The sequence below is a fragment of the Salarias fasciatus genome, chromosome 3, assembly GCF_902148845.1.
Source record: "Salarias fasciatus chromosome 3, fSalaFa1.1, whole genome shotgun sequence".
NCBI classification, from domain to species: domain Eukaryota; kingdom Metazoa; phylum Chordata; class Actinopteri; order Blenniiformes; family Blenniidae; genus Salarias; species Salarias fasciatus.
The window spans coordinates 21,302,101-21,317,053 of record NC_043747.1 but is presented as its reverse complement, the minus strand read 5'-3'; the positions used below and the strand labels follow the sequence as shown (position 1 = coordinate 21,317,053).

The window sequence follows — 14,953 nt, the reverse complement described above, 5'->3', positions numbered from 1 at the left end:
TTTCAGTCCGGGCGCCACCCGCACTAAATTGTGCAGCGCATTGTTGTGCAACGGAGAGGAGGAAAAAAAAACTCTCCAACAGTCGAACACCGGCAACGTTAGCAGCGTTAGCCGTTAGCAGCATTAGCAGCGACGTCACACGCTGCCCACCACCCCCCAAACTCTTTTCCTGCAGAAAACACTGTACTTTGTGTGTAACACTCCGTTTCTCATCAAGAAGCAGCAACCACAGACCAACGGACAACAAATGATTTCCACTGATGACCCCTGGGTCTTTTCATCCACTAACCTGTCGGTTACAAATTAGCAGGCACCTTGTCTCCCGTTTTAATAAGCTATTTGCGTTTCTGTGGCAAAAACAAAAGAAAACAGTAATTACCTCTTCGGAAGAATCCATCTTTTTTTCACCAGCTGTCCTTATTCACACAGAATAAAAACCGTTTCCAACGGTGATTCGCGCTGTGGAAACGCAAACCACAGCGGCAGGTTGGGGGGGGGGGGGGGGGGGGGGGGGGGGGGCATGGAAGCGCCGGCTTTATTGTTGTAAGAACGCAGAAATCCACTTAAGGGCGACCGAAGTTACGCACTATAGCTTTAATCAAAACAACACAAAACAACACGTGGTGTTCTGTTCCCAAGGGATGATAAGTATATTGATGATGAATGTTAGCTGAGGTTCTACTAGAATGAGGCCAAACAGCCTCAAAATGTTGGTGTTAGCATGTTGAGAGTAAAGTTCTTCAGGACATAACCACTTTTCAAAACAAACTACTGCTTCTGGGTCGGAGCTGCCACTGGAACAGACGCACATGTACAGCAGCCGCACGTTTTTTTTTTTTTTTAATCCTCGTGGACTGTGTGTCTCTGCAGTCAGCGGATGGTGCGTTAGGGGCGTCGGAATGTTCAATACTACTGACAATAACTGGGGTTACAATGGCTACACGTGAAGGATTTGTGTGAGGTGGAGAAAAAAAATACCCCTGGAAAATACCCCCTGACTCCTCTGGGAAAACCCCACGTCAAAAGCGAAAGTAACTTCTTGTAATGTTCCGTGTCGTTCAAGAAAGTGAAACTTAAACAGATCATTCTTTCAGTTTAGAGGCAGACACTCAGAAGATTATTTTCCTTGATAATGTTTAAACCCAGGTAAAATAGAAATCTACAATTATTCATTGTTTTTTGAGGCGAGAGACATGGCTGACAAAGAGAAGGAGAGAAGATACCTTCAGCAGAGAAGAGCGTCTGGAGGAGGTGAATGTGGAGTTATACAAAAGGTTTCAGGAAACATCTGTGAAATCCGTTTCAAAGACAAAGAAGGTAAGCCCTCTGCAATGACTTCAAGTAAGTTCAGTTTTAAATCATATTTCACATTTTGAGTATGATTGTAAAGTCTGATTGTGGCATTTTGCTGTTGACACAGGGTTTTACAGAGAAAGTTTCGCACTATCTCTCACCATCTTTCACATTTTCAGTATCTTTGTGAAGTCTGATTGTGGCATTTGCTGTTGACAGACCAGGAAAGGGTTTTGCAGAGAAAGGATCTCACCATCTCCCTTCCCGGTGGAGAAGCTCAACTGACTGTGAGTCCGATTAACCCAGCAGAGACGCTGGATCAACCAAAGACCAGTCAGGCACAGGTCAGTTTCAGTGACTTACAATAATTGTTACGTGTTTACGGGAAACTGCTGCGTGAGCGCTTCACAATGTTGTCAGAAGAGTTTTGTCCCATCATTCCTGTCAGCACAGGTCACTTTCAGTGACTTTTATCAACCCTCAGGTTTTTACAGGAAACTCTTATCAGCTCTCAGTAATAAACACATCTCTCTGTTCTGACACTACTAAATAATTCAGTGGCGCTACTTTTCTCTGGGTCAGAAAATAGACCCGCTGTCATTACACAGTCTTGAAAACTACTTGGAAATTTTATTTTAATTGTTTCCAAATTGCGTTGAAGTGTCTGTGCAGTGTTTTGGCTCGGCGGGGCAGTTCCCCCCTCCTCCCTGCACGGAGAGTCCGGTCAAGTGAACCACATATAAGGAGGACTATAATCAGAATTTTTTGACTTTCTATGTAAGGATCAACTCCGAAAGGGACAGTAGCAATGACCACGACATTCCTCCATCAGTTTTGTCAGAAGAATAAGTTCATGTAGACTGATGCCCTCCCAGTGCTCATTCTCCTCTGGTCCTCGATATAGTAAGATATTTGTGAATGGACATGCAATGAAGCCAAAGGTGTTTGCACAAATGTAACAAACAAGAAATGCTTTTACCATTTCTGCTTTCATCACAACAGATAAACCATAAACATGGCTGACAAACACGCGACGCTTCTGTCGCATAATGTGACGTGATTCTCCGTCCCCTTCTGTCCACATGTAAACAGCAAGATAGAGATTTTCTGAATCTCCAGTTCACTGTGCAAAGTGTACAGATTGCATAATTTTTGGTGACTCATAGCTGCGTTCACTTATCAATGAAAGACCCAAACACAGAGAAATGCCACAGTTTTCTCATTTCTATGGTGTCATGTAGTCAGAGCCTAAAACCTGAAATTACTTTCACCCCTGGATTTGTCAGGGAATGCCTGTTAACAATTACACAACCACAGTGTTTGTATTCTTTATGATAGAAATGTATGATTAGGGCTGGACGATATGGCCAAAAATGTTATCACGATATAGGCCTTAATTTCGGTCGATACGATATAATTTCGATATTGATATAAATAATACAAAAGCCTCCGAAAAACTGTTAAGAATCATGTAGATAATGTACTACCTGTAAAACTAGAAATTATTTATCCAGGAAGCTCCTGCAGTATAACCAGAGATGGGAAAAGTACTTACATTCTGTACTCAGTAAAAGTACAAGTACTTGTGAAAAAAACGACTTTAGTAAAAGTAAAAGTACTCATTGAAAAAATTACTCAAGTAAAAAGTAAAAAGTACAGGCTCTGAAATGTACTTTTAGAGTAAAAGTAAAAAGTATTTCTTGTTTACCAGTCGTGTCTGTAAAATCAACTGTAACCTTGAGGTTACAATTTGTGAGGTTAAGAGCTTAACCTTACATCATACAATGGCTAATTTGAAGGCTATTAACCTGTTAGGACTTGATCTGTGTCATTTTTAAACACATGTACCATTACACTTTCATAAGTAACATATCTACAAGCTCATGGCACAGCAAGTGCAGCACTATGGCCTGTTCGTCCCGTTCACTTGGCTTGTCCTCCGGCGTGGCGTCGTCAGGGTTTACCGCTGCCACTTTGCTGTCCTGCTCTCTGTGTCGGACATGTCGCTGCCAAGCTGGGCTCCATAGTCTCACATTAACACATCTCTCATTGAAATTACTGAAGTGAGTTAGCGTGCTACCTGAAGTCTGCCACCAGAGAAAGTTGTGTGTGTGGGTGTAGTCTCTGTAGCCAATGAAAAGAACGAACATGGACAGCGAGCCAATCACAAGTTGGGATGTATGGAACCGTCAGTAATGTTTCATATGATTGGCGGAGCCTGCGGAGACATTTTCAATTCTTTTTTTAATCGTTGTTGTGCATTAAAAGTAACGAGCCTGTTTTGAAAATGTACGGAGTAAAAAGTACAGATACTTGTGTTAAAATGTAGCGGATACAAGTAAAAAGTACTCAGAAAAATATATACTCAGTAAAGTACAGATACCAAAAAAATGTATTTCGTTACAGTACTTCGTTACTTGTACGTCGTTACTTCCCATCTCTGAGTATAACATTTTATAAATAAAAACTACAATAAATTAAATGTTTACCTTTTATTTAAGAAATAAACGTAAGTTTCACCTTTTTCAATATAAATAGTTTAACTTGACACTTAAATACAGTTATGTTATTGTTATGGATTCAAACAAAGGTGCTTCAACCAGCAAGAAAAATTAAAGTGCTCAGAATTACTGCAATAAACAGAAAAAAAGAGTGAGCAACAACAAGCATAAATATTGCTGGGACAGGGAATTGAAATAACTGCCATACACTCACCTTTTCAATATTAATAGCTTGTCTAAACTACAACACGGTTTTTATTATCACAATAAAAGTGATCAGAATTACTAAGGTTAAGTACAGATTACTTAAGGTTGTAGTGATTATGGTGACACTGCAGCGAAACCCTGTACTTTTTTTTTTTTGGTGGTAGTTGTCTTCACTGTTGTAGCGGCTTGTAAATTGTAGACGGTCCCTTAACCCTGCAGTACTACCGGCTGCTAATCGAAAACAATATTACTTCTGACGCTTGATAGACAGACACTTTTAATGAAAATGAGCTTGTAGCATGTAGTCCACCTCACAACAATGGGATGGAGGCGCCCTTTATATGTTACTGACGTTCTGTTAAAGAGTTATTGAGTCCGAAAGTCCGCATCTGTCAATATGCTGCTAACTTTACTGGACTGTTCAGTCAATGATATACCTAATTCATGGCCACGATTTATTATTTTGCGGCCACAAATTAGCTTGCGGAAGCTTATTCAGTCGCGGTTACATCACGAGTTCTCATTTTGGAGCTCAAACTTACCGCGATGGACCTTAGCTTGGAGCATGAGCTGAGGACAGCCAGCTGTGGTGTGCTGCCAAGTAGTGATCACTCTCTGGCAGCGCTTTCTGTTCGGCTTGAATCGGCGGCGCCGTGAACAGCACTTAGTGATTGTGAAACGCATACTGTAATACACTATATGGAAAATGTGTTTAAAACTCATATCACCGTTATTGAATAAAAATATACCGCGGTATGTATTGATATCGAAATTTTGTCCAGCCCTATGTATGATTATTATCAGTTATTCCATTTATATCAACATTGAATAATCATATATCTGTTGGGTATTTTTCTTCCTCAGACTTTAACAAAAACAAACATGAAAAGTCTTGAGAAGATTTACCATTTGGATGTTTTCCTCTTGCGCTACATGAGAGACAATCCCAAAGCTTTAACATATCTCCAAAAACAACTCTCTTCAATCGGCTGCGAGGTGGAGTTAAAGTGTGATGAAGAGCAGGCAGTGGTGAGGGGAGACATGGATAAGGGCCCTGGAGGAGCCTTCGGAGGTGATACAGAGAAATGGGAGCAGCAAATGAACCTGATCATCACCACCATCACTGAGGAGTACAACTGCTATCATGTAAACGAGGAAAAGCAAGTCCAAGTGTTACTGCAGGATCTGTCCTTTGTAAATGAAGACATCAAGGTATATGCAGACAGAGGATATCCTGTGATTGTGGGGAAAGCAGAGGCAGTGAAGGAGAGGGTCGCAATCCTGACAAAGAGCCTGCCGATCCGAAAGGAAAAGCCAATTACAGAGAATCAGCTAAAACTGATAGAAGAAGAGTTCTGTTGTAAATTGCGTGCACACTATCCAGATGTTCAGCTCAGCAGAGGTAAAGGCATCATCGTCCTGGAAGGCCTGGAAGATGAGGTGCAGTCTGGAGCCACAAAGCTCGATGAACTCATTGGTCAAATCAAAGAAAGGAAGATTCAGTTCCCAACACCTTTACTGAACTTCATCAATTTGAGTGGCGCCATTTCCAAATACCAAGCTCGCTTCCAGCAGAGCTTTAGAAATCACGTCTCCATAGAGATGAGGCCGGACCTGGTTCTGTCCAGCCTGTCCGCTGATGCTTTGGACGAGGTCCAGGCAGCGCTGGTGATAGATCTGAATGTGTCCACCATCCAGCTGCAGGGAGCTGCAGCAGTTTCTCCTCATCTGGACAAACTGAAAGACATCCTGAATCAAGCCCAGAGCAAAGCAAACCGTGACGAGCTCAGAGTGGGCGTCAGCTTCATCCCAGGAATCAATGGAGCCAACAGAGTACAACTTGTGGGCTACAGTGCAAGTGTGTTTCAGTTTAAAGACTTTATTCAAGACTATCAGATGAACCAAGTCATGAGTCAAGATACAGTGTACCTGTCGAATCCTAAATTTGCTGATTGCTTCGATAAAATCTTAGGCCTTACTGGTATCAACGTACCCAACGTGACTTTTAATGTCTTTCGTTTACCAAATCCTTGTGTGATCCTGTCTGGTCCCCATTGCAAAGTTCAAGAAGTCAAGTACGCTTTATTTTCAGCTTTGGCTTCTCTGACATCAGACACGTTGGTTCTGGAAGGCTCAGGAGCTCAGCAATACTATCAGGCAAGTGGTAAAGATAGCAAGGAACTGCTCGAGCGCTCCTTCAGGGTTATTATCAGGGAACAGCAATGTGTGTCGATTCCAGATGTGAAAAGCAAACAGAGAAGCTCCAGCAGCCCCATGACTCTCCTCCCAAGACTTCCAGTTTCTAGACACCACTCAAGAGCTGTTGGTGGTACTGCTACCGCTCACAATGTGAGTTGTTCACTCAACAAAGCCAATGTAGCAATCAAGCTTGGTTCTTTGGAAGATGAGCAGGTTTGAACATTTCGATTAATATTCATCAGCATGTCCTCAAGTAATCAAGTAATACAAAAACAGCATAATACATTAACTGATTTGACTTTGTTTCACTGCCTGCCTCAAAGGTGAATGTTCTGGTCGTCCCCATGGTCAACATACGGCTGACTTCCACACAGATTGGTAACTGCCTTCTGAAGAAAGCTGGGAACGCACTGAAATCAAAGTTGGACTCTCTGGCGTTGAACTGCAGACTCGCTCCTGGAGACATTCTGCAGGTTGACGGTCCTCCATTGCTGGGCTGCTCAAAGATCTTCTTCATTGAATGTTTACCTTGGGATGGAGTCGGAGGGATGAGTGTCCAGGTAAAGTAAGAGCGTTAATAGGACTGGAAAAGAAAATATATTTATTGAATTTGAAGGTCTGCTTATTGGAGGCATGCTTGTAAAGATGACCAGAGAGTTTTCCTGTTTTTATTCTAATGATCATCTTAACAATCAGTGCCGAAACAGCCAGCAAGTAATGCTCAGTTGGAAAGGTTTGGTATATTGAAACTCAACCATTTTAAACCCAAATGTCCTCGTCGAAAGGCAAAAGCAATTTGAGAAACAAGTTTCTTTTCAAAAACATTTGCATTTCCGAATTAAAACAGTCAATAAAATCAAAATGTTCCAGCATTCACAAGTCATTAAAATCATCTGGTGTTAATAAATAAAAGGGTCGAAGTTAAGAGAACAAGTATTCCATGATGTTTTATTAATGAGCTTGTATCTTCCTGATATTTCATTTAATCTACATGCCAGTACGGAATATCTTTACATTTCTTCATGTATAATCTTACAAAGAAAATGAAAGAAAATTGTATTTTGTTTTTGTGTACTGCAGGCTCTTGGTAAAGCACTCAGACAATGCATGGATCTGTGTAATCAACTGGGCTTGAGTTCATTAGCTTTTCCCATTATTGGGCCTGGAATACTGCTAAGATATCCTCCGAGCGAAGCCGTCCAAGTGCTCACTGATGCTGTTTGTGAGTTTGGATCATCTGCATCATCTAGTTCGCTCTCCACCATCCACATCATCATCAAACCCGGTTATCCTGACTCAGACGAGGTGAATATATCAAACACAATGTCTACATCAAATGTGATACTTTGTTTGATGTTTGATTGCTTCTGTTTCTTTCACAGCTCTACCGTGACCTCTACCAACACCTTAGCATGAACCAAGGAAGTGAAGGTACCCTCAAAAAACCAGCTTAGTCGGCCTTCATGACATGATAATCTGACCTGATGATAAAAAAACTCTAATCTGAAACGTGATCCTTCCTTCCAGAGATCTTCAGATCCCTCACCAGTGACCTGGATGAAATTACCATCAAGCTGGAAGGCGGAGTTAAACTACGGATGATTTTTGGGGACATCACCGACGAGACAACGGATCTTGTGGTGAACACAACAGATTTCACAAATTTTGACCTTGGTAAATGAATTTTGATCGAGAAACTGAAAGGAGATTTATTTTGCTGGTGACTTTTTATTTTCACCTCCTAAATTCAACAACAGAAGTCTGGTGTTGGTGGGAAAGTGTTGGTGAACATCAGTGCAGTGAACTTGATATATTTAGCTTAAAAACTTGGAAAAATGTGTTCATTTTTGCATGTTCTTGATCATTATTTCAGTTTATGTTACATAGTTGAGAACATGGGTGTCACACATGAGATCATGCAAAAAGCAGAGATGAAATCCCATGGCCACCAAACATGACCCCCTCCGGTCCCCAGCTGTGCCTCGAAATTCTGTATATAAAAATGACGAACAGAACCAGTGACAAAGGGCAACCTTGAGGGAGTCCAAAATGCACCGAGAACAAGTCTGACTTTCTGCCAGCAATGCGAACCAGACTCCTGCTTCGGTCATACAGAAACTGGATGGCCCTTAACAAGTGGCCCCAGACTCTGTTCTCCCAAAGCACCCCTCACAAGGCACCCTGAGCTCGAAATCACATTGTTCCTCCTGGATCTGAGGCTCGCCTATCGGTCAAATCCTCCTCTCCAGTACCCTGGAATAGACTTTCCTGGGGAGGCTGAGGAGTGTGATCTCCCTATAGTTGGAGCACACTCTCCAGGCCCCTTTTTTAAAAAGAGGAACCACCAATCTGCCAGTCCAGAGGCACTGTCCTCAACTGCCCCAGTCAGCAGCTCCCCACCTCCACTGTAAACAGTGTTTGTGGAGACCTGCTTTCTCCTCCTGAGGCACCAGACGGTTTGCCCGAATTTCTTTGAGGCTGACCGGTAGTCCTCCTCCATGGCCTCCCCGAACTCCTCCCAGACCCGAGTTTTTGCCTCCACAACCGCTCGGTAAGGCTGGACGATTAATTGAATTTTAATCTTGATTTCGATTTTGGTTACTCACGATCATAAAAATGTTATAATCGGAGAAAAATGATTAATTAGCCGCACGGCGCAGCGTGTATGAAATTTCCTACGCAGCCAAAGTACCATGAATGCACCTTGTGCACGCAGCTGCAGGAAGGGCTCTATCAGCAACACATGAAGGAAGCGGTTTACAAATATGGCAGAAAAGGAGCCTTTAGTTGACAAGAAAGGTAGGACTACTTCAGTCATCTGGAAGCATTTTGGCTTCAAGTCGTCGGACATCCAGCATCCCTGCCACAAGTGCTGCATCAGAGCGGGTTTTCAGCGCAGGTGGAAATGTTGTCACCTGCCTTCGTTAGTCGCTGAAGCCAGACCAAGTGAACAGACTCGTCTTCCTTGCCAAAAACCTGTAGGAAGTTAACTACAGGGAGTTTTGAACTATGCAGCCAACCCCTCTTTTGTTATTTAAAATAGTTTTTGAGAGAGTTCAAAGAATATTTTCAGGTTGTGTTTTTGACTGAGTTATTAGTGTATTTTGCATATTGCTATTTTTGCAAGTTTTATAGAAATGCATGCAGATTGGGTATTTATTTTTATTTGTTTTATTGATATTATTTAAGATATTAATTTTTTATAAGTTTATTTTTGATTGTTCTTTCAAGTTGTAGTTTAATAAATACTCAAGTTTTGGAATTATGAATAATCGTGGTTATTAATCCTGATTTCAATATCTATCAACATAATCGTGATTATTATTTTTGCCATAATCGTCCAGCCCTACCGCTCGGACTGCAATTCGCTTCGCCTGCTGGTGCCTGCCAGCTGCTTCTGGAGTCCCAGGAGCCACCAAGAGTCGATGGGACTACTTCTTCAGCTTGACGGCAGCCCTTACTTCCAGTGTACACCACCAGGTTCAGGGGTTGCTGCCATGGCAGGCACTAGAGACTTTGCAACTACAGCTCCGAGCAGTTGCTTCAATAATGGAGGTGAAGAACATGGTTCACACTCAATGTCACCAGCCTCCCTTGGGATTTGAGAGAAGCTCTGCTGGAGGTGGGAGTCGAAAACCATGCTGACAGAGGTTCCCAGACAGAGATGCTCGACATTCCCAACAGACCCTCACAACAACGTCTTGTCAACACGTTTGTGTCTGCCAAGTCTGTCCTGTTTCCCCCTCCACCAGTGAATCTAACTCACATGCAAGCCCCAACCCCAGGCCTGGTTCCTGGGTGGGGGCCTGGCTGCGCCATACCAGGCGACATAACAACCTTTTTTTATATATACTTTTCATACAGCCTTTGAACTGCTCTGAGTCTGGCCCATCACCCAGGACCTGTTTGCAATGGGAGACCATACCAGGGGCATAAAGCCCCCGACAACATAGCTTCTGCGATCATACAGGCGCTCAAACTCCCCCACCATGTTAAGGTGGCAATTCAGAGGGGGGAGAGCAAAGAAAATATTCAGAATGGTTATTATGGCACAATTTCATGGCACTGGGACTGCATGGATGTCAATGCCATTTTGTCAATGCTTACCACATCCACTCCTTTTACTTTCAAAGTGATTATTAATTACTTGAGCACCAACAAGGGGATTTAATTTTGAAATGAACACTATGGCTGTACACCAAGAAAAAAATCATATTATTAATTGCAACTTGGGGAAATCAGACATAAAGCAAAACAATGTTTCTGATTTCCAATAAATAATATGATTTTTGTGTACAGCCTTATTGTTAATCACTACTGTTGTCTAAACAAGTGGTTTCACATTTTGTTTCGTAGTTATTTATATTTATATTTAAAGAATGAACCCCCCAACCCCTTTTTTTTTCTGCAGATGGTGTGTGCAAATGTATCTTAGCTGCAGCTGGACCAGAGGTTAAGGAACAACTTAAAACAGGTAACAAAGCAAACAAAAACAAACAAAAAAAAAGGTTGTCGTTCCTTTTTAATTGATGAGCTTCTGACTAAATTGGTTTACATATGTTTTATTAGTAGCGACAATATACCCAAGAACCATGGTTTTCACTCAACCGGGACGGTTCCCCTGCAAAGCCATTTTACACGTGTGTGGAGAGAAGTCCGCCAGCCATATTGAAAAGATCAGTCAAGTGATCGTCATGTACTGCGAAGCAAACCACTACACTTCTGTAGCAATCCCTGCAATCTGTGCTGGTGGGTTCATGGAAAATTGAATATTTACAGTTTCAGAAATCAATTTTAACTGTTCCGGTTTGATTTGTTGTGCAGGAGCCGGCGGGCTGCAGCCAAGACTCGTGGCAGGAGCAATCCTGCGAGGGATCAGGAGCGCCACGACTTTCGCTCACTTTCACACCCTGCGCGATATCCGCCTAATCCTGTACAAGATGGATGTGTTCCTGTCATTTCAGGAGGAAGCCATGCAGATATTTTCCACTGCTGTATACTGCACAGGTAAAGGGGAGCTTCGGCTTCTCTATTGAGAAATCTGTCTGTTCCAGTCAGAGGCGGCAAACATGTTTTAGTTCAGGGGCCACATTCACCACAACTTCGTCTTGACTGAGCAGGAACAGTAAAACAGAGCCTTTAAATTTAAACCAAACGATTTCAACTGAAAATGACAACAACCTCAACATAAAGCATTTTTAATGAAAACTTCTGTTACGGTGTGCGCCAGAGGCTCCAGAGCAGGTCGCAAAACGAACAGTGGAAAAAAAAAATGTATAAATTTCACTGAGGAGATCTGAGGTCCGGCGTCCAAAGGGACGCAAGGGACTGGGCCAGGTGAAGTGATTGGAGCAGGAATTCTCCAAAGACAGGGAGGTTGTAGCACTAAAGTCAGGAGTGGTACAGAAGCAGGTGGCGCCTGAGGTGGTCTTCAGACAAAGACACAAAGTTAATGGGGAACGGGAAGCCATCAACAAATGCTCGCATGTAACAGCTGACTGTAGTTGGTGCTAAACTCCAGTGCTTAAGTGGAGTCAGAGTGAATAGATGCCCTCATCAGGAAGGGATCTCCGCCAGAAGTCGCAGCTGAAGGCAATTCTCATTATCAGCCCGTCCTGACTTCCTTAAACACCACCACCCAGCGCCCTCCACCTAAACAGCCAGGCAGACAAAACAGACCCCGAGCATCCCTATATGGTCTCAGAGAGACAGGCTGTGACACCTTCTGGTGCAAAATATAGTTTAATATCAACCAAGAAAACTTCTCTTACAGCTGTGTAATTTTGCATGTTTTTGCAAACCCATGTTTGTCAGGCTACTACTTGTTTGTCAGGATCAATGTTGCTATCATCCATGGCAGCTTCACCAGTATCTCACCGCTGGACTCAGTATTGTGTTGTGTCTGCACTTAAGAAATTTGTTTCTTGAAGCTCGGGTTGGCGATCTGAATTAGACATATTTTTTTAATTACTGATTAAAATGATCTTTATGACCCGATGGGAAGCAATTCATAGCGAGTTTTTCAAACATTCGAATACATGCGAGTTTTCCAAAATCGCCAAGCCTAGCTTTAAGAATCCACATATTCTTTGAAATTTTAAAAATTTGCTTGATGGTTTGGTGGAACAGATTGGAGCCTTTTGAGGGCCCATTTTGGGCCAAGAGCCCCCAGCCCTGGTTTAAATTACAAATACAGATAAAATACAGATACAGATAAAATACAGATACAGATAAAATACAGATAAAAATACACAAAATACAGATAAAAATAAATTTTTTTCAATGAGTTGATTTTTTTTGTTGTCGTTGTTGTTTTTTCATTTTCAGGTGCCCTGCCTGAAACACAACTTCAAGAGCGCCGGCTGTCAGCGAGCGCAGACCTCAGCATCCTCAGCAACAGTCTTGCAAATCGACACTCTGCCTTTCTGTTCCTGGGCTTCAACAGGAAGAGCGTTGGCGACGCCAAGCTGAAGCTGAGAGATCTGTATCAGAAACAGTGCTCCACTCACACTTTCAGAAAAGAGGAGCTGGACAGCCTCATGCAGGACGACGTGACAGGGCTGATCCAGCTGATCGACACTCAGGGGTTGTCCATACAAATTGACCAGTCAGGTAACTTATCTCTGAGTGGACAAAAAGATGGCGTCACCCATGCAGTGATTGCCATCAATGCAATTCTCCACGGTAACCTCAGGAGAGAGATGAGGATCAAGGAGGAAGAGGAACTGTACACCCGTGTGGTTTGGTGCATCATGAGCCACAATGGTCTCTGGCAGAGACTTCCCAAAACTGCAAATTACAATTTGGAAAAACAAGACATTGCAAGGGGAATAGTGGATGCACAGGGAGTCACATGGACGGTAGATCTAAACAGCATGGAGGCCACAAACCTCATGGTCGCCGAGCCCAGGAAGCTCAAACGACTGGAGAATCTGCCGGGTAAGAAGATGGATGTCAGGAGTCACAGTGAACCCTAGTGGACACATTAAGCATAGCAGTTCCCTCTGTTGAAAAATTTCAGGTCATGAGTTTTTTTTTTTGAATATATCATTCACACTTTGCAGTACCATCCTGTGAAGATTTTCAGTTTACCGATGTATTTTGTTCCTGGTCTCAATGTCTTTCAGACTTCACCATGCCTCTGTACTGGGACAGCATGGCCCCCGGAGAGAAGGTGAAGGTGGTGGCAGTGCCACCTTCCTCTGCAGAGTACCGAGCTTTGAAGAATGCCTTCAGAAAAACTGAGAGCAAGACTGTCATGAAAGTAGGTCCTTCCCAATGATTCAGGGATTTGCAGGTTTGCAATATCAATTATTCATGTATATTCACTCAGTCACAAAGAAATATACTCAACCAAAAAATCCCCAAATCACCCTGAATTAATTTCATCTTTGAGGAGTCTGGGCATGTACACCATTTGATATATTCAAAACTAAAACTATGTCAACTGAAAACATTTGAGGCAGAAGAAGTGAATCAGTGGCAGAGGTTTTCCAGAAAGGGATTGGCAGGCGTCTCCTGAGGGGCTTCAAACTGTCTGAGAGACTCAGTTTAGTGAAAAGAAGGGAAAAAAAATGACTTATTGGGAAGATTTGCAATAAATGTCAAAATAGCCTAAATTTGTGTGAATTCATTAAAGAGATGCTTTTCTATACCAAAGTGAGATAAATGGTTAAAAAAGACTTTTTCTTCAGGTGTTATTATCAGTAAAAATCGACCTCAATCATCCACTTCTTCAGATGATCTCTCTTCAGGCTCTGTACTGACTCATAAAATCTAGTATCAATAAACTGCTATTCATATTTTAACTTTGCTGCATAGTTGATCATAAGCTCAATGGACTCTCTTCTTTTACATTATATTCATTTCATAGAGGGCTGCTTGGTATTTGTTGCCTCTTTTACAGTTTGATCTCAATGAGCCCATTAACGGAAGTAAAACTCGATCAGTAACACAAGAAGTTCAGCCTGTTTATAATCTTTGAAACAAGGGTTTTAAATTCACCTTCTGCCTTTTTTACTTCAAACCACATCATCAGCCTCATTTACATGACTTCATATTTTTCAGGCTGGTTTGGAAACATGTTCAATGACAGCCAGAGGAACCTTTTTAAATCCTTGAACAAGAAGAAGTTCAACCTGTTTATAGTCTGTGAAACAAGGGTTTTAAATTCACCTTCTGCCTTTATTATGTTTACCCATCATCAGCCAGATTTACGTGACGTCACAGTTATCTTTTTCTATTGCAGTTGCACTATATGACCACTAGAGTGCTCTGTCTCCATTCAAAAACACTATCTCATAATACCATTAAATCAAAGATGTTCCACAGTTATCAGACAAAAGGGCCATTTCAGCTATTAACTTGATGATATGTTCACTAAGTGTCTTGTCACATTTCTTTGATTTGTTGCATATAAAATTCGTCATGCTAGCTTGTGAAGCACTCGTGTTATCATCGGTGCTAACTTCAGCATCTCTCCCTCCAGCTTGTTAGGGTGTTTCCATGGCGGCTGGTCTCTCGACAGTTTGTGAGAAAAGCTGCCTCACAGCACCCCGCTCGTTGTTAGCTACCATCGCGTCCTCGAGTCAACGTGAACGCAACACCGGCTGTGGCTGTGGTTTTGTTTATTAAATCATCGTCATGCATCTATTATGTATGTGGATAACTGCACTAGAGGGAAAATGTAGTTAGTACATGTTATTATCTGAAGCTTTCAGGTAACATCATCACTCCAAAACAGAACGAGGAGG

The 14,953-nt window shown here is 42.2% G+C and overlaps 1 protein-coding gene across 4 annotated transcripts in view; it reads left to right on the top strand.

Annotated features, from left to right (window-relative positions):
• Positions 1-1,093: 1,093 nt before the first annotated feature.
• Positions 1,094-14,953, top strand: part of LOC115385913 (protein mono-ADP-ribosyltransferase PARP14-like) — a 37,102-nt gene continuing 23,242 nt past the window's right edge. The window contains exons 1-11 of one of the 4 annotated variants that reach the window (XM_030088004.1): positions 1,094-1,317; positions 1,513-1,637; positions 4,866-6,413; positions 6,524-6,760; positions 7,281-7,505; positions 7,583-7,631; positions 7,728-7,874; positions 10,612-10,674; positions 10,770-10,949; positions 11,025-11,207; positions 12,528-12,786. In XM_030088004.1, coding sequence (XP_029943864.1) covers positions 1,194-1,317; positions 1,513-1,637; positions 4,866-6,413; positions 6,524-6,760; positions 7,281-7,505; positions 7,583-7,631; positions 7,728-7,874; positions 10,612-10,674; positions 10,770-10,949; positions 11,025-11,207; positions 12,528-12,786 — 3,140 coding nt within the window. In that variant the 5' untranslated portion in view covers positions 1,094-1,193. Of the gene's footprint in view, positions 1,342-1,512; positions 1,638-4,865; positions 6,414-6,523; positions 6,761-7,280; positions 7,506-7,582; positions 7,632-7,727; positions 7,875-10,611; positions 10,675-10,769; positions 10,950-11,024; positions 11,208-12,527; positions 12,787-14,953 lie in introns of all 4 variants that reach the window. The other 3 variants (XM_030088003.1, XM_030088007.1, XM_030088005.1) reach the window with 3 other exon arrangements.